Source organism: Panthera tigris, chromosome A2 (assembly GCF_018350195.1).
Source record: "Panthera tigris isolate Pti1 chromosome A2, P.tigris_Pti1_mat1.1, whole genome shotgun sequence".
Classification (NCBI taxonomy): Eukaryota; Metazoa; Chordata; class Mammalia; order Carnivora; family Felidae; genus Panthera; species Panthera tigris.
The window spans coordinates 11,073,073-11,096,614 of record NC_056661.1 but is presented as its reverse complement, the minus strand read 5'-3'; the positions used below and the strand labels follow the sequence as shown (position 1 = coordinate 11,096,614).

Genomic DNA, 23,542 nt, shown 5'->3' with positions numbered 1-23,542 from the left:
CTGAATTCTAAAGACATTCTACCAAGCCCTTTGCTTTCAGGATGGTTTGCTATGCAGCAACATTCATGATCATTCTGTTATTCAAGTTTATTTTGGATAATTATTAAAAAATTATTCCTTTTCAGTTATCAATAGAGGTTGGAAGGATTTGCATTTGGGTGGAAAAAATATGGTGTCCTGGAATCACATAACTGAGCAGGAATTCAAGCTCTCTTGTGCCCTGCAAAGACATCTTGATTTTAGCCCAATGAGACTCATTTTTGGCATTGGCCTCCAGACCTGAAAGAGTGGAAATTTGTTTCTTTTAAACCTTTAATGTGATAATTGTATAAAGCAGCAGTTGGAAATGACAAAGACATTCATCCAAAAAATTTTCTTTGAAGAAATAGAACCCAAGACTCTCAACTCATTTACGTAGCTTCCTTGACTAAGGGCATTTTGTGTTGAAACCCTACTTCAGTAGAAGAAACAAAACCTGAAGTCAGTTTGGAGATACTCAGCCTTATGAGCTGGTACACAGGATTTCTCCTTACATAAATGCAAATATGATACAGTTTCTGAGACCTCTGGGCATTAAGATAAGAAACATGATTCATTGTTAAAAATAAGGCTACCTGTTCTACTCTAATTTTTTTGTCTAAATTTCTACATTCCTAGAATTCCAAGTTAAGGCAAACCTTCATTCTCTTCCTTTCTTTACCCTCAAGTTTCTCTCAAGCTTTCTTTCAACACAACATGTAAGTTATAATGAGTTACAATAAGGGTCATGAATTTCATGCATGTACATCTATGTATGTGAGTGAGTTTGTTTGAAAGAAAAATACACAAGTTAGAGATGGAGGGAGGCAAACCATAAGAGACTCTTAAAAACTGAGAATAAACTGAGGGTTGATGGGGGGTGGGAGGGAGGGGAAAGTGGGTGATGGGCATTGAGGAGGGCACCTGTTGGGATGAGCACTGGGTGGTGTATGGAAACCAATTCGACAATAAAGTTCAGATTTTAAAAAAGAAAAATATACATAAATACACATACATTTGTATGTACATTTGCATACACAACCCTTATTCTTGAACATTCTTTGGACTCAACAGTATTTCTACATGTCATCGTTCCTCACCACATCTCTTGAAGTTATGTTTATCTTCCACATTGCCTTCAGAAGAAAGCAATGGGTAGAGTGATCATATCCTAAAAATCGCACAACAAAGCAGTTAAAACTTACCATGAGCCTTCTTGAGTACTATATAAATGGAATCATGCAGTATGTACCCATGATTTTTCAATGGCTCTTTCAATTTAAAGTTGTATACTTTAAATATGTGCAGTTTGTCGCATGTAATAATGCTCCAATAAGTTAATTAGAAATTAAAAATTCTAATGGTGCATGACTCAGGGTCAGATCTGGAGCACAGTGAGCTGAGTCACACCTAATGGGGTGGGAGATCTCTCTACCAGCTGTGAAAAAGCAAAGGTTCACATGTAAATATTAAAATAGTGGAACTAAATTAAGACAAATCACATTCAATAAACTCACGTTTTGTAGACTAGAAGATTAGCCCACATATAGAAAAGGAGTAAACTGACATAAGTCAGTTCAAGACAGAAAGACACTAGAACCACACACCTCATGGACGAGCCTTCAAAACACAATGTAGAGATTCACACCTGACTATGGACTCATGAGGAGCCCAGCAGAGATCCGAACAACTTCCTACCCTACAATCCCATTCAATAATAAAGATATGTAGTAAGCTATTTTATTTGAGGATGCTTTGGACACAGCAATAGATAACTGATATAATAATCAAATTGGGAAGAAATGAGGCCATTTGTCATAATCTGATTCTTTTTATTCTAGGAGTTTGTAGGTAGCATAATTGAAGCATCAAGATTATTCTATTCTTCAAGTTTATTTCAGATAAACGTATTAAAAAATGACCCCACTGAGTCCCTTTCAGGTAACACGGAAATTTTGGAAGGTCATGTATGTTTTCACAAAGCTTGTGACTCCGATTCACCTACCTGGACAGGAATCCACACTTGCTGGGGAGTCATCCAGCGATTAAGAAGGAGGAAGATGTGAAACAGACAATATGGATAATATTCATTTGCTGCCTCCTCAGTGGTTTTGGCAAAATTTTGAATAGTGGGAGATATTTCATTTAGAGAAATGGAAGGGCTCACATTTATAAGTAGCACTGGACATTTTCAGAAACCAGAAAATAATTTAATAAAACCCAAAACATGCCACCAGCCTTTCGTCTTAATGAATACACTTTACACATGAACCCTGATATTCCGTAATTCAGTGAGCAGATAAAGTGCCTGAGAAGGAAATGTTTTGCATAGTGATAAATGCATGACTTAATATTTTGTGCCATCATACTTAAAGTCAAGTTTGACTTAAAAGGCCATATTATATCAATCTATTTTTTACATGTTTCTCTTTCTTTGTAGATTCCACTTGGAGACATGCATTTTATTATCATTTTTTTTTTTGTCAGTGACTATGGTAAGCATGATGGACACAAGCTGTGTGACAGAGCAGGTACCTAATGTGTAGGAAAAAAAACCCACGATCAGCGATAACAACCAGTACATAAAAGTCTGCCTTATCAGGAAGAGCAGTTAATGTAGTGATATAGAAAAGAATGATGTTCAAAAGAGTGAAGTCTGGTGGTCTCAGATCTTTCTCTGTTTTAAACTTATATCAATAGCTGTGGTAGCCAAGACTAGACTTTCCATAGGACTAGTATGAGTCATGAATGGTCGTTTTGTTGTTGTTATTGTTGTTGTTGTTTTTGGTCAAACAAAAGAAAAAGTACTCCCTATGATACATTTCACATGAGAAGAAATTATTCTTAATATATCCATGTCGTCCTTTGAAAAATATGTAAGAATTTCCAAATATTTTAATCCAAAGTAAGGAATAACCTTGGGAGAGGAAGAAAATGACAACGGGAAAATCTCTTGGATGTAAGAGATATCAGAAAGCTTAATGAAGTGAGTTAAATAAATTGTGCAGAGAGGGTGAAAGAAAAAAATAGAAATTCCAGGAAAAAATAGAAGAGGTATCTTTCACCTCCACAATCTGATGAAACAATCTCAACATTTGGCTCAGACTTTGGGCCCTGCAATCATGGGAACTTCTTCAGCCCAGGACAATTGGCCCTCTTGTAGCTATCATCCCAGAGAATCTCAGCAGAGCCTCCTTTATGTCTCTGTTCCTCAAGCTGTAGATGAAGGGGTTCAGCATGGGTGTGACCGCCACATACATCACTGAGGATATTGCACTTGAGTGGGAGCTCTGGGTGACAGCAGAGCTGAGGTACACTCCTAGGCTTGTACAATAAAATAAGGAGACAACCGAGAGGTGAGACACACAGGTGGAAAATGCTTTGTATTTGCCTTGAGCTGATGAGATTCTACATATGGAGGAAACTATTTTAGAGTAAGAGTAAAGTATTCCAATGAAGGGACCACCAGCCAGCAACAGAGCTCCAAAATACAACACCATGTTATTGAGAAAGGTGTCAGGACTGGCAAGTTGGATCATCTGATTGAGTTCACAGAAAAAGTGGGGGATTTCCACCTCTGTACAGAAGGACAGCCGAAACGCCATTAAGGTTTGTAACAAGGAATACAGAACACTCATGATCCAGGACACCAGAACCAGCAGCCCACAGAGCCGGGGGTTCATGATGACCGTGTATTGCAGGGGATGGCAGATGGCCACAAACCTGTCATAGGCCATCACACTCAGGAGAAAGTCATCCATCCCCGCAAAGGTTATGAAAAAGTATATCTGTGTGATGCAGCCTGCATAGGTTATGACTTTGCTCTGGGTCTGGATGTTCCAGAGCATCTTCGGGATGGTGGTGGAGGTGAAGCAGATGTCTATAAAGGACAGGTTGGCCAGGAAGAAGTACATGGGGGTGTGGAGGTGGGAGTCAGAGCTGACGGCCAGGAGGATGAGCAGGTTCCCAAACACAGTGATCAGGTACATGGAGAGGAAAAGCCCAAATATGAGGGGCTGCAGTTCTGGTTCTTCTGAAAATCCCATAAGAAGAAATTCTGAAATTCCTGTATCATTTCCTGGGTCCATGTGGTGGAGGTGACTACCAGTAAAGGGGAAAATAACATGACTAATTTTCACATAAATCGCTTGGCTCACGTGGTTCAAATGCTACAATTTATATTCCCCAGTCAAGAAAGTAATTTCGATATTTTGTGAATGGATCTGAGTCCTTTGAGGGGATCCCTATTTCCTCTCTTACTAGGAATTTTCATCCCAACGTTGATGTTTTCCAATAGGCTAGGTTTTGTACATTAAAATTTTTTTTCAGTTTATTTATTTATTTTTAAGAGAGAGAGAGAGAGAGAGAGAGAGAGAGAGAGAATGTGTGCATGTCAAGAAGGGGCAGAGAGAAGGAGAGACGGAACTCCAAGCAGCCTCCACGCTGTCAGCGCAGAGCCAGACGTGAGGCCCCAACCCACAAACCGCGAGCTCATGATCTGAGCCGACCGAGATCAAGAGTCAGAGGCCTAACTGACTGAGCCACCCAGGCGCCCTTGTACATTTTTAATAAGAAATTATTTAATGCATTTGAGGAGTATATAGAGCATCAATCATGTTTTCAGCATTTCCAAGTCATAAAGTAGAGGGGGCTGAACAGAAAAATTACCTAATATTCAGTGATGTGCATAGGATATATGCATACATAAAAATTAAATAATCTTGGGATGGAGATAGAGGTCATGAGGAAAATGAAGCAGGTACAGGAAGAGAGTGGTTGGGGTGTGATGTTGGGTGTTTAGTCAAGATTGGCTAAGAAGGTGACGTTTGAACAGAGACCTGAAAGACTAGAGAAAACTGCCTGGAGACTGCCAGAGCGTCGGCTAAGGCAAAGGCCTTGAGGAAGCGCTTTTTTTTCCCAGAAAATCAAGGCTCAGAAGGAAGCCAGTGTGTTAAGGACTAAAGGCAATGGCTGTGAATTTTGTAGAACCATGTTGCCTCACAGCTGCCTAAGTTCAAGACACAGGGAGCTCCTCGTCCATACTGTGTACCTCTTTCACTTTATTCACCTGGTTACTGTAGTGTCCTGTCCGTGGAACATCTCTTCTCAGTATCATCTATTGATTGAGTCTGGTCTGTGTATTATAGGGTCACCTTGGAATAGAGGAGCCCATGTACCCCTGCTTGGAGACCTGCTTTCACTGCACACACACACACACACACACACACACACACACTTGCACATACACACAACACAATGCATCATATCCTCCTGGTGTGTGTTACTTCTCTGTCCTTCTCATGTCCCCCTGCCTGCCTCAACACACTGTTTAGGATATGAACGCAAACACATCACAATACCTTTCCCAGAAAGAAGGTAGAAATCGTACCCCGAAAGTCCTATTCATAGCTTCCCAAGGACAAATAATCCCAGGGCTCCATTTTGGAATGGTCACTTTCTGACCTGTATGTAATGAAACATAAAAAATTATGTGCGATGAGTAGAGAGAGAGAAAATGATGCTGGTGGCACCCAATCCTGGTCGTATCCCATTTGTCTCCAGCAAAAATGATGAAAGGACAAAAATAAGTTTGTCCAAAGGACAGAAGTAACGCTATCTTTATGGTGTGAAACATCTTACATATTGAACATCACAAAAGAATAGAACACTTCTCACAATTTGGGCATTTTTATGCCCAGAGAGCAGAAAGAAGAAGACTTGATTTTCCTGTGTCTATTCTATCTTCGTTTGACTGATCAGTTTTTATATGGCCCAAGAGAGGATGAGGCAAGCCTGTTTAGCATTTTTCTTATGTGACATCTTTTTTCGTGTATTTGTTATTCTTACACTTTGGGTTTAATCACTTTCTTCACAAGTCTGATGACCACAACTAGGGATGGTTTTGTTCCTTGTCCAACATGCAAAGACATCCCCAGACTCTATAAAACCCTACACACCCCATGACAGTCTCTTCTCTTACTCTGAATAATCTGCATGTGACTTATCTGAGGACACTATTTTGCACTCACATTTATTGGACTGCACTCTTGTCAGTCATTGTGATGTAATTATCAAAGGAGCAGGAACTTCTCTTCATCTTCTTCTTTCCAAAATATGTGCATGTATAGGCACTTACATGGAAACAAAGTCAAGAACATGAGACATTATGAAATACAAAGAGTGATCGAGGAAATAAAACCAGGTTAAAGAGAGCGGTTTCAGTACAACTGTATTAAACAAAATTGAATGGAGTTTTGAGAACTAACTGAAACATGATCTACAGGACCAGTAAGTCAACAAAATCAACCCAGATGAATCATAAAATTCCCCAAGACCTGGAAATAAAAGAGCATAACATATAAAGTTCTGAGAAATTTCTGGTACTAGCAGATGCACTTTTCGTATTGGTTGAATGAATCAGGAATTAGGTCTTATCATACATGCACTTTTAACGTGACAAAGCTGAATTTAAATGTGGTTAAAAGACCAGATTGTTGAGTGAAAGCTGGCACAAATGGCTTTCTACGTGGAAGGAAGTGTGGTGCTTCCTTATTTCACACATCTCACAAAAAAATCCAAAAGACTAAACCCTCAGTGTAATAGTATCCGCTGCATTTTAGATGTACATCTAGAAAACTACATGTCAAAAAAATCTACAGGTGGACAAACCATCATAATTAAGGCAAAAAAACAAATAAACTCAGAAACAAGAAGACAAATACATTTCAATGAATAAAATTTATAACTATTTTATGGCCGAAAATACCTAACTAAAAATCAATACAGAAGTGTGATTTACAACAAGTATTCGAAATGCTGATACTTATAGATAAATAGGCATATAATATGTGGACATATAATAATAACAGACAAATGAACATAGTGATCAAATATATGAATCTTTACTGGAGCTCACTAATAGTTTAAAAAATCAACAAGAAATCTCTTTCACACCCATTTCCCTGAGAAATCACTCAAAGGGCTGTCACATTGAGTGGGGTCGGAAATTTTAACCAATTGACAAAGGGGCACTTTCTAATTTTGCTGTCATAATTGTGAAGCGTTATAACATCTTCGGAGGCTGTGAAGACAATTACAAATATTAAAAATACAGATCCTCTTGGGGCGCACGGCTGGCTCAGTTGGTAGAGCACACAACTCTTGAGCTTGGGGTTTGAAGTTCAAGTCCCATGTTGGGTGTAGAGATTTTTGAAAAAAAAATGTTTAAACAAAAATACAGATATTTTTTAACTCAGGATTTCTCAGTCTCTACTGTATGGACATTCCCAGCCAGATCCTTCCCTGTGGGGTGTGTCCTATATATTGTAGGATTAGAACATCCCTGGCCTCCACGCACCCCTCTCCAGTGTGACAGCCAAAAATGTCTTTGAACATTGCTCAATATACTCTGGGGTACAAAATCACTTTTGGGTGAGAAACATAGTATTACGTATTTAAAAATATTTTGAAGCATTGATATAATAGTAATTTAATGAGAAAAATATGAAAGACTATCAAAGGTGTAATGGCACAGCCACACCATGATGCGTCATACCGGCCTTGAAATAATAAATCAGGGGTGCCTGGCTGGCTCAGTAGGTAGAGAGTGAGACTCTTGATCTTGAAGTTGTGAGTTCATGCCCCATATTGGGTGTAGATATTGCTTAAAAATAAAATCTTTAAAAGAAAAAGAACTAATGAATCAGCATTATACTACTTGACTAGAGGGACATAGGTAAGGTACTACTGAGTTAGAAGGATGGGCAGAGAAAAGCTAGAAAGAACGATGGTGTCAGAACATAAAGAGTGCTTCCAATATGCATTGCTGTCTTCCTATACATTTGAATTGAAAGTGTGTGAATATGTATGTGTGCGTAACAGAAAAAATTTAAAAGCAATGAAGACTTTTGAGAAAGAGAAACAGCGAAAATGCACTTGGGTTAGGCAGAGTGGTTCAAAAACCACCACATGAAACAAAATTGAAGAACCAAAGCAACTTCTGAATAAAAAGATTTAAAAGAATAATAATTTAATGATAGTTTCGTGGGTCCAAATCTAATTTAGATTGCTAGGGATTCAGGAATAAAAGAATATGAAAAAGTCTTTTCATGTGGAGAGAAAGTGATATCTACGCTTTTAATTTCACGTCACATAAAGATAGATGGACCAGCTATGCTTATGGAAGATAACGGTTGATTCTTTTTTTTTTTAAATTTTTTTAACATTTATTTATTTATTTTTGAGAGACAGAGAGAGACAGAGCACAAGCCAGGGATGGGAAGAGAGGAAAGGAGACACACAATCTGAAGCAGTCTCCAGGATCTGAGGCATCAGCACAGAGCCCGACATGGGGCTCGAACTCACAAACCGCGAGATCATAACCTGAGCCGAAGTTGGAAGCTTAACCGACTGAACCCCCCAGGCACCCCAAAGATAAAGGTGATTCTTAGTGAAGCATAAAAAAGAATGCCTTACAAGTGTTGGAATTCTGATTGTAGAAATAGATCCAATAATAAAAGGCCAAAAGGAACAAACGAGGAATACAGAGAAGTGAAAATTAGTTGGAAATATGTAGAAGGGGTGATTTATGAGCACTAAGTAGCAGAAGGACATTGAATTTAATTTTGTGGACAGTAGGGTCTTCACAAGGGAAGAATATTAAGGTGACAGATCAATTCTTTCAGATCAATTCTTTCAGGAAAATATAAATAAATAAAAATAGAAAAAGCTGTGGAGGGAGTATGACTACGTCATAGACTACCACACAAAATTTACACACTCTCATACATTCTGCACAAATACACCTATACGTGCACTAAAAAATAAACAAAATGGCAAGTAGTTCACGAAATAAATGCCAATTCTTTTTCTGAAAAAAAAAGGAGTAAAAAAACCCAGAAATAAAACCATTCCAACCCCACTATGCAAACACCAAGGACTCCCATAGACAGCTTTCAATAGAGAAAGTGGGTGGCTAGCTAACCCAGAATACATTCAGACTCACAGGTTGTGAGCTGATTGTGAAGGGAGCTCATTCGCATACCCCGTTTCACATAGTACACTTAAAATTTTTATTTTTTAATGTTTATTTATTTATTTTGACACAGAGAGAGCATGAATGGGAGGGGGCAGGGAGAGAATGAGAGAATCCATAGCAGGCCCCGTGCTGTCAGAGCAGAGCCCAAAGTCGGGCTCAATCTCATGACCCCTGATATGAATTGAGCTGAAATCAAGATTCGGACCCTCAACTGGCTGATTCAGCCAGGTGCCCCTAAAAAATTTCATTTGAATACTCAAGGAGAGAAGGTGCTGTGACATGTATGTTTCAAGTACTGCTCTTGCAAGGATGCACTTGCAAACATTCTTTCATCCGGGTTTTTCTCATCAGTATGGAATTGTAGTGTAATATGTCCCATCTTAAAAATGAAAAGACATGTCCTCACTTCAATGTACATCCCTCAACAACCAGTACTAGACTTTTCTACTCCGGTTAATTGCAAAGATCCTCGGTCTCAGGTTCTACTTTTGTGCTTCCCATCCCCCCTCTAAATGAGTTTCCATTATTATCACTTAGTTGTTAACGTTGAACATTGCATTTCTGACTTCAATATTTACTTCTATTTATAACATCATAAATACATTAATCAATCAATCAATCAATCAATCAACTTACTAATCAAGCCAGCAAACAACTACAGCAAACTCTCAGCTCTGGCTAGGCTAGATTGGCTCTCAGGTGACCTCAGGTAAATGTTCTTGACTTTCATTCTCTTGACCTTCTCTGGTAGTACTTACTGCGATGTAAAACTCATCTAGATGGGGTCTCTGGGAGGAAGGTCTCTACATGCAAATCAAAATACCCATCTCATTGGTAGATGGTGGAGGATGAAGCTCTGTCCCAGACGCGACAGCCGGGATGGGTCAAACTTCAGTGTCCCATCCAGACTTAGGACTGCAAAAGAAACGACCATGTCTTGTCCAGCCTGAGGTGTACACACTGTGAGGCTGCAACAGAGGAGGTATTTGCAGCCTCTTAATTCTGCTCATTAGGCACATTTCCCTCTTGTCTCTCCCACCTTTAGGCACGTGATTACCCTACGGGACACCAGGGTGGACAGAAAGGAAATTTTCCCTGTTGAATTTCTGTTGCTAGGAGACCAGGTGATAAGGCAGCTGAAGTCCATTTTTCTTACTCTTTTTCTATTACTTCTGTCTTTCAGAGATCTAAACTCCCAGCATGTTATCTCAATCCTGAATGAACGTTTTCTCCTGTTTAAGACTGAGAAATCAGTTTTGACTAGGTCCCTTGGACTCTTCAAAGCATTGACTTGGGTTAAAGACATAGCCCCTAATATCTTTGGAAAGTAACTTTTCTCTTTTTCAACAAAGATGTGAGGTTTGCTCCTTTGATATAAAACCTGGGGCACTACACTCGTGGGCTTCATGATAGTTTTGCCAAAACAATTAGGGATTTCATATTTACATCACCAGTTTAAAGGCATTACTTAAAATGCCATTATAAAATGTTTGTTAATTGTCAGAGATATATTTACATCTTTTTATGCACTATAACCTGAGTTCAGCAGCTCTAGGAATAGCCTGATTTTTATAAAAGTATATTCTGTAAGAAAGTACTAGTGTGAACTCCATTCCCCATGGAGAAATGGGGCTTGAAGAAGTTAGTGATCTTCTCAAAGTTATCATTGTGGAAATAGATGGGTGTTCATTGGATCCTGTCAAGACGTTCCCAGTTTTCGAACTCTGCGCCCGTGGTTCCCTCCCAGAGATGAGTCTTTCCCCCTGGGGTATTTGACAATGTCTGAGGGATGCTGCTAAACACCTGTGGTGAGCAGGACAGCTCCCAACACAAATAATCATCCTGCCTCAAAGGCCAAATTGAAAATGTGAGAAAACCTACTCTAGCCCAGCACTTCTTCAACTTCAAGGTGCATACGAATCACCTAGAATTCTAGTTTAAATGCAAATTATGACATTGCAGGTGCTGGTGGGCCAGGAGTTTGGTGTGTCTAACGAGCCCCTGAATGATGTTGATACTGTAAGTCCTGGTCCATGGACCACTCTTTGAGTAGCAAGGTTGTGGTCCTGGGATAGAGCAAGGTGCAGGTGGTCGTAGGTCTTCTTCACAAAATAAATTGTGTTTGCATAAGTTTTGGAATGCTAAGCATATCCAGTCATTGTAGGGGCTGTGATAAATTCTGTGTTTGTTTCTTTTACATAAGGGCCTTTGAGTGACATGAAATAAAATACTGTTGGTAAAGGGCTTTCCAGTAGGCAGAATAAGAGCCTTCTGATGTCCACATTCTAAACCCTAGAAACTTTCAATGTGTTTATTTTTATAGTAAGGGGGGGAGATTAAAGTAGCAAGTGGAACAAGGCTGGTAATGAGCTGACCTTAAACTAAGGTTGGCCAAGATTGTGCAGGTGGCACTAATGTAATCACCATGGTCCTCCAAGTGTAGGAGAGGAAGGCAGAGTAGTTGGATCAGAGAGAGATGTGAGGACACCACATTGCTGGCTTTCAAGATGCAGAAAGGGCAATGAGCCAAAGGATGCTTGTTGTCCCTAGAAACCACAATAGGAAAGAAGACGGTCTCTCCTGGAGCATCCATGAAGGAACCAGGCCCTGCAGACATCTTGATTTTAGCCTATGGAGACTTCAGGCTTCTGACCTCTAAATAGTAATAGCAAAAATGTGTTTCTTTTGAGCTTCTAGTGTGGTAATCTGTTAATCAGAAATAGCAATGTAATATAGAAATTCATCCAATAAAATGGTTTTGGAGGAAAAGGCATTTTAGTCTCTCAGTTAATTCATTTCTCTTCTCTTGGTAAGGGCATTCTGTGTTGAAATCCAACCTCAACTGGAAGAAAAAAAATAAAGTCATTTTGGAGCTTCTGCTCCATTTCTTAAAAGGAATGGAAAAAGTGAACTCCCCATTGATAAAATATAAATTGACTCTATCTATCTATCTATCTATCTATCTATTATCTATCAATCTATCTATCTATCTATCTATCTATCTATCTATCTATCTATCTATTTTATATAAATACGCCTAACATAGGGATTGAACTCATGACCCTGAGATCAAGTGTCACATGCGTGCAGCTCTTGGTTGGCTAGGTCCATGGAGGGTGGGAATCTTGATCTCAGGTTTGTGGGTTTAAGCCCAATGTTGGGTGCAGAGATTACTTAAAAATAATATCTTTCCCCCCAAAAAATTGCATGCTCTACCAACTGAGCCAACCAGGCACTCTGTGACTTTAGATTTAAACATAAGTTCTGGTTTTGAGGCCTTTATGCATTGATATAAAAAAAGGTAATCTGGGGTGCTTCAGTACCTCAGTCGGTTAAGCAACTGGTTCTTGATTTTGGCTAATATCATGATCTCGTGGTTGTGGGATCAGCCCCACATTGGGCTCTGGTTTGACAGTGTGAAGCCTGCTTGGGATTCTCTCTCCCTCTCTCTCTCCCCATTCCCCATCCACCTTCTCTTTCTCTCCCTCTTTCTGTGTCTCAAAGTAAATAAGTAAACATTGAAAAGAAGAGCAAAAATGTCATTTATTACTAAAATTAAGTTCACCCATTATACTTTAAGTATTTGAGTCTAAATTCCTACACTTTTAAAACTCCATATTAATTCAAACATTCATTGGTTTGATTTCTATCCTCTCCAAATATCCTTTCAACTTTGAAGATGGGATTCCTGTGTCTGTGTCATACATACATTGATAAGAGTGTATTTGTATGAAATAATATACAGATGCGTAGATATGTGCACGTACATACACTCCCTACTTATGAAAGACTTCTTGGACTCACCCAGTATTTCCAAACACTGTACTTATTCCTAAACACAGCTGCCTGAATTAGACGTATTAACCCACATCACCATCAGAATTAAGAAAACAGAGGTTTCGGGTGGATCACAATGTTTACGATTATGTAACAAAGCTTTAAAGCTTTTGTGCACTTTCTTGAATTACATTTAAATGGATTTAGGCAGTATGAACTCGGTTTTTGTATGATTCCTTTAATTCAGAATATTTTGCATTTTACTATTTTTTTAAAAATTTATTTATTTATTTATTTATTTATTTATTTATTTATTGAGTGCAAGAGCAGGGGAAGGGCAGAGAGAGAGAAATAGAGAGGATCCAAAGCATGTTCCATGCTGTCAGTGTAGAGCTCAGTGTGGGGCTTGACCCCACAATTGTGAGATCGTGATGCGAGCCGAAATCAAGAGTCAGTTGCGTAACCGGCTATATGGCATTTTAAATATGTTTAGCTTATTGTGTGCCATTGCATTTCAATGGATTATTTAAAAGAAAAAAATCCCTTATAACTGAAAAATGAATTCTGCAGGCTATAACGTCAATATATAAAAATTGGCTGCATTTCTCCACACTAATCACAAACTATCAGAAAGAAAAATGAAGAAAACAATCTCATTTACAACTGCATAAACAAGAATAAAATACCTGAGAACAAGGTTAATCAAGGCAGTGAAACACTTGTATACTGAAAACTATAAGACAATTGCTGAAAGAAATGAAGTCACAAATAAATGAAAAAATAGGCCATGCTCATTGACTGGAAGAATGAATACTGTTGAAATGTCCATATACCCAAAGCAATCAGTGGATTCAGAGCACTCCCTGTCAAAATTCCAATGGCACTTTTTTTTTTAATAGAAATAGAACAAGCACTTCTACTATATGTCTGGAACCACAAAAGAACCGAATAGCCAAGCAATCTTGAGAAAGAAGAGAAAAGCTGGAGGCATCAAACTATGTTACAAAGCTATGGTAACCAACACGGCATGTTATTGGCATAAAAAACACACAGATCAATGCAACAGAATCGACAGCCCAGGAACAAATCCATTGTATATATGGTTAATTAGTTTATGACAAAGGAGGCAAACATATACAGTAAGGTAAGAACAGTCTCTTCAGCAAATGGTGTTGGGTAAACTGGAGAGCCACACGCAAAAGAATAAAATTGGACCACTGTCTTACACCACAGGCAAAAAGTAACTCAAAGTGGATTAAAGACTTGAACATAAGACCTGAAGCCATAAAACTCCTGGGGAAAAAAACATTTTGATTTTGGCAATGATTTTGGGATCTGAAATCAAAAACAAGAGGACAAAAGCAAGAATAAGCAGGGTCTACATCAAAGTAAATCTTCTGCATGGCAAGGAAACCATCAACAAAATGAAAAGGCAACCTCTCGAGTGGCAGAGAATATTTGCAAATCATACATATCATAAGAGGTAAATATCCCGAAGTATATAAAAAACTCAATAGCAAAGACAGAAAAGGACCCCAGCCCAGGAAGATGGCCCTGACTTCATTGTTGCACCCCTTCTCCAAGCTTCTGGATCTGGCCAGACTCCCAACTGGTCTTCAGTGCCATCAAGGTCCTACATTCAGGAGCTGCCACGTGACAGACCCGACTGGATGAAAGTTGGGCTGACCTTGGGCACCTCCAGCTTCTTGTGGATCTATCTGACCAAACAGCATAATGAAGATGTTTTAGAGTATAAAAGAAGAAATGGGTCGGAATAAACGACTGAAACACTAATACAATATACTCCACATAGTAATGGCACCAGCTCCTTTGGATTCAGCAGTGTGTTGAGCTGTAGACATGAGAGAAAAGGTTCTATGCGGATGTATGTCAAATCAGCTTTCATGAATGAAAAATAATGAAATGAAAAAAAATAAAAAGAAAAGCAAACAATATGATTCATACATGGGCAGAGGATCTGAATAAGCATTTTTCCACCAAAGACATACAGATGGCTAACAGATACATGAAAAAATGTTTGCCATCACTAACCCCCAGGGAAATACAAATTAACACTGCAATGAGATATCTCTTCATGCCTATTATTAAAATGGTTACTTTCAAAAAGACAAAAACAACATGTGTTGGTGAGGATGTGGTGAAAAGGGAACCCCCGTGTACTGTTGGTGGGAATGTAAACTGGTTCATTCACTGTGGGAACCTGTGTGGAGGTTCCTTGAAAAATTAAAAATTGAACTACCATATGATTGAACAATGAAACTTCTGAGCATTTATCTGAAGAAAACAGAAACACAGATTCAAAAAGATATACACACCCCCATTTCATTGCAACATGATTTACAATAGCCAAGACATGGAAACAACCGAGATGTTCAAGTGGATGAATGAATAAATAAAGTGTTACTAATGTAACACTGTAGGTTAATGATACTGGAATTAAAACAAATTAAAATTAAATTAAAAAAGAAATTGTTATATATGTATGATATATGTCATATATACATGTGATATATATTATTTGAGATGAAACATTTCTTTTTTTAAAAAAATTTTTTTTTTAACATTTATTTATTTTTGAGACAGAGACAGAGCATGAACGGGAGAGGGGCAGAGAGAGAAGGAGACACAGAATTGGAAGCACGCTCCAGGCTCTGAGCCATCAGCCCAGAGCCTGACGCGGGGCTCAAACTCACCGACCGCGAGATCGTGACCTGAGCTGAAGTCGGACGCTTAACCGACTGAGCCACCCAGGCGCCCCGAGAAGAAACATTTCTAAGACATCATTAAAGCTGTCCTATAAAAGATATGGAAATTTTCTTTTTTTAAGGTTTAGTTATATTTTTTTGAGAGAGAGAGAGCAGGTGAGGGGGAGATACAGAGAGAGAGTGGAACAGAGGATCCGAAGTGGTCTCTGTGCTGACAGCAGTGAGCCTGCTGTAGGGCTCAAACTCATGAACCATGAGACCATGACTTGAGCTGAAATTGGACACTCAACTGACTGAGCCACCCAAGTGCCACAAAAAGATGTGGAAATTTTCAAATATGTCTGACCCAAGGCCAGAAAGAATTGTGGGAACACATGAAAACGGACAAAGGGAAAAACTTGTGTATATATTGGACAGAGCAGACAGCTTAGTAAACTGAGTTTTCTGAAATTGTATAGAGAAGCTGATTTCTAAGAAATGGAAATTTCAGGAAATACATAACAACAAATTCTATTTCATGATGTTCAAAGAATCATGGCTTTGAGCCCTGCAATCAAGGGCACTTCTTCACTAGCAGGACAATGGTCCCTTTTACACTTGCCATCCCGAAGGATCTCATCAGAGCCTTCTTTATGTCTTTGTTCCTCATGCTGTAGATGACGGGGTTCAGCATAGGAATGATCATTGAGGCTGTTGCACTTGAGCGTGAACTCTGGGTAGCAGCAGAGCTAAAGTATACTCCCAGGACCATACAATAAAGTAAGGAGACAGCCAAGAGGTGAGACGCACAGGTGGAAAATGCTTTATACTTACCCTGAGCTGATGGGATTCTATGTATGGAGGAAATAATCTTAGAATAAGAGTAAAGGATCCCAGCAAGAGGACCACCAGCCACCAACACGGTTAAAAAATACATCACTGTGTCATTAAGAAAGGTGCCAGAGCAGGCAAGTTGGATCATCTGATTAAATTACAGAAAAAGTGATGTGTGTGCAGAAGTACAGCTGCAGCACCATTAAACTTTGTGATAAGGAATGCAGGACACTCATGATTCAGGACACCAGAGCCAGCAGCCCACAGAGCCGGGGGTTCATGATGCCCGTGTAGTGCAGAGGGGGTGACAGATGGCCAAAAATCGGTCATAGGCCATCACGGTCAGGATGTAGTTGTCCAGTCCCGTGAAGAGTAGGAAAAAGTACATCTGGGTGATGAAGTCCTCATAGGTTATGACCTTACTCTGGGTCTGGATGTTCCAGAGCATCTTCAGGACGGTGGTGCAGGTGAAGCAGATGTCTACAAAGGACAGGTTGGCCAGGAAGAAGTACATGGGGGTGTGGAGGCGGAAGTCAGAGCCAGGAGGACGAGCAGGTTGCCAAACACAGTGATCAGGTACATGGAGAGGAAAAGCCCAAATATGAGGGGCTGTAATTCTGGTTCCTCTGAAAACCCCCAAAGAAAAAAATGAAATGTGTGTATCATTGCTGAGTCCCATGTGGTGAAGTTGAATACTAGGAGAGAAAATAATAACATGAGTATTTTTCAAGCAAATGAGCTTTTCTCGTGTATTACCATTTATTTATTTTTCATTTTTTAAAGTTTTGATTTAAGTTCCAGTTAGTTAACATGCAGTGTAATATCAGTTTCAGGTACACAGTATAGTGATTCAACATTTCCATAAACAGCCGGTGCTCATCACAACAGGTGCAACCCTTAATCCCCATCACCTATTTTACCCATCCCCCCACCTTTCTCTCCTCTGGTAACCATCAGTGTGTTCTCTATCGTTTAGAGTGTGCTTCTTGATTTGTGTTATTTTTCTCCCTTTTCTTGTTTTCTGTTGTTTCTTAAATTCCACATATGAGTGAAATTTTACGGTTTTTGTCTTTCTCTGACTTATTTTGCTGAGCATACTACTCTCTAGCTCCATCCACATCATTGCAAATGGCAAGATTTCATTCTTTTTGATGGCCGAGTGTGTGTGTGTGTGTGTGTGTGTGTGTGTGTGTGTGTGTGTAAACTCTGCTTCACCCATTCACCAATCGATTGACACTTGGGCTATTTCCCTAGGTTGGCTATTTGAGATAATATTGCTATAACATCCTTGTGCATGTATCCCTCTGAATTAGTATTTTTTTATCCTTTGGGCAAATACCTAGTAGTGCAACCTACGGAATGGGAGAAGATATTAGCAGAAGACCTATCTGACAAAGAGTTAGTATCCAAAATCTGTAAAGAACTTATCAAACTCAACACCCCCCAAAATAATCCAGTTAATAAATGGACAGAAACTTCAAGACACAGGGAGTCCTTCCTTCCCATGGTTCTTTGCATTTTATTAATTTTTCCCAAGATATTCTGTGAATAGAGATATTCCCTTTCTTATTTCCATCTGTTGGTTGACATCCTGGCATTTAAGGGTCACATATTGGAGTATATGAACTCAGGTACAATTCATTGCCCTGAGGACAACTCATACCCTACAACACAGACATGCACACACATGCACACACACACACACACACACACACACACACACACACACTGAGTGCATTATGGCATCCCGGCACTGATTGCTATCAGGCTTTTCCCGCCCTCAACCACCATACTTTTGAAAGAAATGGTACAAGGCAAGCTGTCAACATCAGATTACCTTTATCCTAGAGAATGTGTAAATAGTACTTAAATTTTGTTGAGTATGCCTCCAATGGACATGTAAACATGGGAGCCCTTTTAATATGATCATCTTGTGTCCTGTATTTTCTTTAAAGTATACTTATTTAAGGGACAGAGAGAGAGAGAGAGGGAGGGAGAGAGAGAATCCTCTGTGCTGGCAGCACAGAGCCCGACACGGGGCTTGAACCCCCAAATTGGGAAATCATGACCTGAGTTGAAACCAAGCACTGAGTGCTTAACAGACTGAGCAACTCAGGTGCCCCTTGTGTCCTGTATTTAAAGAAACATAAAAAAGCAGTTCCAAAAACACAGACAGGAAAGAAATGGAACAGGGGAAAAAAGATCTAATAAGCTCCAATTGTCCCTGAGAGACTGTGATGAAAGGAAAGCTTCCCTGGTTCTGGCAGCATTCCAGCCCCAGTTACATCCATTTGATGCCCACAATAATTAAGATAGCTGGGAAAAAATGTACCTAAACAAGAAAGGAGGGGTATTTTTTATGATGTCAGGATCTTTTACTGATCGCATGTCTCTCTAGAAAATGTGCTAAGGGAATAAACCTGCAATTGACAACAGAAAATATACACTGTACAACAACAGAAGGGGATTTTTCAAGCTGCAATAATAAAAGGTTTTTCTGAATGATTTTAAATGCAAAGCATTTGGAATCAGAAAACCAGGCTTCGAAGGTCAGATCTATCCTATTAAGCTATTTGAACTTGGGAAAGACAATGAATCCATTCCAAATGTGAATATCCTTACTCAAAGAGTGGGGAGAGCAGTGTCCATCCTCCTAGGGTGGTAGACAGCGTTAGTCAGTGTATGTAAAAGGCTTACAATGGTTCCTTCTCATTAGTAAGTGGATGATTATCACTGATGAAGAGATTGGCTGAGTTTTTTCTTCTATGTTGAACAAATATCTTCCTAGTTTCTATACAACTTGGTAATGAAGTATTACGCAGTAAAGCTAGTTAGCATACACTCTTTTGCAAATTAAACACACATTTTTATGTGAATACTCACCGTGAAAGATGATGCCAAGAAGTGTGTGTCTCAAGAAGTGCTGTTACAAGGAAACAGCTACCTCTATGGCTCTGGGTCTTTCTATAAATACAGAGCGTGCTCAAAACCACCATTCCTTAAAAAGCTCAGGGCACATGCCTCCAAGCCTAACACTCTGTTTTCCTACTCTCCTTGGCTGCAAAACTCCTTGGACATGTTCTAATTTCACTGGAACCACTTTATGCCCCTCTATTCCTTCCTCAGTCTCATCCAACTGGACTTCCGTTCCCACCACTCATTGTCAACAATGATCCCTGTATTGCTGAGTCCAATGGACGCTTCTCTTTTGAACATACTATGTAAATTAATTATAAATGTGTCTACCTAGTCTCAGGTAACCTCAGGTGAAAGCTCTCAGGTTCCAATCTCTCAGAACCTTGCTTGAAATATCTGCTGAGCTCTCAGACTCATCTGGTTGGGGTCTAGAAGATGAAAGTCTCCACTTGGAGGTCTGACTTCCTCCCTGCATGATTGATCACGGAGACCGAAACTCTTTTCCCAGACAGGACAGCAGGAAGGAGTGAAACATTGGTCCCTCCTCCCCCAGACTTGGGAGCCCCAAAGCAACAATCATGTCCTGGCCATTCCAAGGTTTCATATACTATGGTTTTGCAGTGAAGGAGACATTTCCAGCTCCTTATGTCTGCTCATTAGACGCTGTTGCCATTGTTACTCCCACCTTGGAGCACATGATTTCTCCATGGACCACTGGAGTGCACAGAAAGGAAAAATTTCCTGCTGACACTCTGTTCCTGGGAGTTTAGATTAGAAGTCAGGTGAGTCCAGTTTTGTATTACTCACGCTCATGAACTTGCCTGCCTTCCAGAGGTCTAACCAGCTTGCACTTCACCTTCGCCTTGAGTTGATAGTGAATTCATTGAATTGAGGGTTTACTTTACCATTTATAGTTTTGAAGTAATTTTAATAAATGAGGCATGTGATCCTCTTCATGTATGGTTTTGAAAGAAAAGTCTAAGGACTCACCCTAGAGTCCGAAATAAAGTCTGTGTTTGATTCTTTAATCTGAGGGACCCTGAGCTGACCCCAAATATACCCCTGAAAAAGACTTTTAGTAGGCAGAATAATGTCCCCCAAATATTTCCACATCATAATCTCCAGACTTTTCGAATATATCTTGTGTCACGGCAAGGGAGAATTAGGGTGACAAATGGTATTAACATTGTTAGCCAGCTGACCTGAAGATAAACTTGTTCTGATTATCCAGGTGGGCTCAATAGATCACAAAGTACCTCCAGATATGGAAGACAGAGACAGAAGAGTAGGAATCACAGAGAAATTTTGAGATGCTATGTTGCTGGCTTTGCAGATAAAGGGAGGGACCATGAACCGGGGAATAAAGGTGGCTTTCATTCCCCAGACCTCCAGAATGAACTCTTCTCTGCAGCGTGATTTTAGCCCAGGGAGACCTACTTCAGACTTCTGACTTCCAGAACTATCAGAACATAAATTTATTTGTTCTAAGCCAGCGGCATGGAATTTGTCTCAACCACAATAAATATCTATTCCAGATAGTTATCCAATAACACTCTCTTCAAGGGAAATGAAATTCAGCCTTGGATATTATTCATTCATATTCTCTCAGATAAGGACATTTGGTGTCGAAATATCAGTTTATGTAGATTAAGAAATCTAAAGTCACTTTGGAGTTGCTCAACCCCAACAGCTGGTAGAGAAAATCTCCCAAGCTATGAGCCATACTGACGTGCAGGCACTGAGGGACAAAACCTGAAATATTAAGGTCACTTGTTCTATCTTAAATTTTTATGTCCAAATCTTTATATGCTTTTACTTTCATGTTAATCCAAGTTTTCATTCTTATCATTTTTATCCTCTCCCACTTTCTCTCCAGTTTATTTTTGACATGAAATATTGCCTAATAATGAGTCTGTGTGTATGCACATATGTTTACTTGAAAGAAAAATGTGTATAAACATACACGCACACACACACACACACACACCATACCCCTTGAACATTTTCTTAGGAATTGAAATAATACTACCACACATTTGTTTATTCCCCACAATGTTTACTTGAAAGAAAAATGTGTATAAACACACACACACACACACACCATACTCCTTGAACATTTTCTTAGGAATCAAAATATTACCACACATTTGTTCATTCCCCACAATATTCCTCTGAAATTAGTTTTGTTATCCTGCATTACCTTCAGAAATAAGAAAACTGAGACTCAAGAAAATTAAATTTTAATAAGTTACAGAACAGGGGCACCTGGGTGGCTCAGTCTGTTAAGCGTCCGGCTTCAGCTCAGGTCACGATTTCACACTTCGTGGGTTCGAGCCCCGCATTGGACTCTGTGCTGACAGCTCAGAGCCTGGAGCCTGTTTCAGATTCTGTGTCTCCCTCTCTCTCTGCCCCTCCCCCCACTCGCACTCTGTCTCCCTCTGTCTCAAAAATAAATAAACATTAAAAATTTTAATAAGTTACAGAACAAAGTAGTTAAAGCTTATTGTGCACTTTCTGGAATTACATATAAATGGAATCATTCACAATATGCTTCTAAATATTTATGACTCCTTTAATTGAGCAAACTCTGCAATTTATTTTAAAAAATTTTATTGAAGTGTCATTGATAGTTTCAAGTGTACAACATAGTGATTTGACAGACGACTCTTTATGTTGTGCTCACCACAAGGGTCCAACTGTAAACTTTAAATGGGTGCAGTTTATTGTATATAATTACACCTCAGTGATAGGGTTAAAAGGAAAAAAGTCTAGTGGAGCATGGCTGATGGGAGGATCTAGAACATTAGTAGCTGATTCACATCGAACCAGGATGGAAGGTCTGTCCTCTAATTAGAAAGAACTAGAAAGAAAACAGTGTCTGTATGGATACAGGACCAATGAAATGAAGTTAAGGTCATTCATGTTTGATATGCCTGCTCTAAATTACTATCAGGTACTATTTTGTATTCAAAATATTCTTTCCTGAAGACTAAACAAAGTCGAATGTGAGCAAAAGAAAGGAAATAATAAAGATCAGGGCAGAAATAAATGATACAGAGACTAAAAAATGTAATGGAAAAATACCAGTGAAACCAAGAGCTGTTCCTTTGAAACGATAAACAAAATTGACAAACCTTGAGCCACATTCATCATGAAAAAAGAGAAAGGACCCAATTAGTAAAATCAGAAACAAAAGAACAGAAGTAACAATCGACACTACAGAAATGCAGAAAATGGTAAGAGAATATTACGAAAAATTGTATGCCAACAAAGTGGACAACCTAGAAGAAATGGATAAAGTCCTAGAAACATACAATCTTCCAAAATGGAACTGGGAAGAAATAGAAAATCTGAACAGACCAATTGTCAATAAAAAATGGGATTAGAAATAAAACATTAAAAAAAAATTTTTAAAAAGGGGCGCCTGGTTGGCTCAGTCAGTTAAGCGTCTGACTTGGGCTCAGGTCATGATCTCACGGTCTGTGATTTTCAAGCCCCGTGTCGGGCTCTGTGCTGACAGCTCAGAGCCTGGAGCCTGTTTCAGATTCTGTGTCTCCCTCTCTCTCTGACCCTCCCCCGTTCATGCTCTGTCTCTCTCTGTCTCATAAATAAATAAAACATTAAAAAAATTTTTTTAATGGAATTGGTAATCAGAAAACTACTCAAAACTAAAAGTTCAGGACCAGATGGATGATTTACAGGTGTATTCTACCAGACATTTAAAGAGTTAATATCTATTCTCCTCCAACTCTTCCAAAGTATAGAAGAAGAGGGAAGGCTTCCAAATCCATTCTATAAGGCCAGCATTACCCTGCTACCAGAACCAGAGACCCCACAAAAAAAGAAAACTATAGGCCACTATCCCTGATGAAGATTGATGCAAAAATCCTCACGAAAATACTAGCAAACCACATACAACAATATATTATAATAATCATTGACCTTGATCAGGTGGCATTTATTTCAGAGATGCAAGGATGTTTCAATATTTGAAAATCAATATCATATACTACATAAACAAAATGAAGGATAAAAAACATATGATCATATCAATAGATGCAGAAAAAGCATTTGACAAAATTCAGCATTCATTCATGACAAAAACTCTCAATAAAGAGGGAACATACCTGAACATAATAAATGCCATAAGTGAAAAACTCACAGCCAGCATCATACTCAATGGGGAAAAACTGAGATCTTTCCCCCTAATGTCAGGAACAAGACAAAGATGTGCACTCTCACAGTTTTATTCGAC

General features: G+C 39.2%; 1 protein-coding gene and 1 pseudogene across 1 annotated transcript; one reads left to right on the top strand and one right to left on the bottom strand.

Moving 5' to 3' along the window:
* Nucleotides 1-3,152: 3,152 nt before the first annotated feature.
* LOC102949027 (olfactory receptor-like protein OLF4) lies at nt 3,153-4,121 on the bottom strand. The gene has a single exon (XM_007088595.3). The coding sequence runs from the start codon at nt 4,104-4,106 to the stop codon at nt 3,153-3,155; it is 954 nt and encodes a 317-aa protein (XP_007088657.3). The 5' UTR covers nt 4,107-4,121.
* Nucleotides 4,122-14,380: 10,259 nt separating this feature from the next.
* LOC102948738 lies at nt 14,381-14,610 on the top strand (annotated as a pseudogene).
* Nucleotides 14,611-23,542: the final 8,932 nt, after the last annotated feature.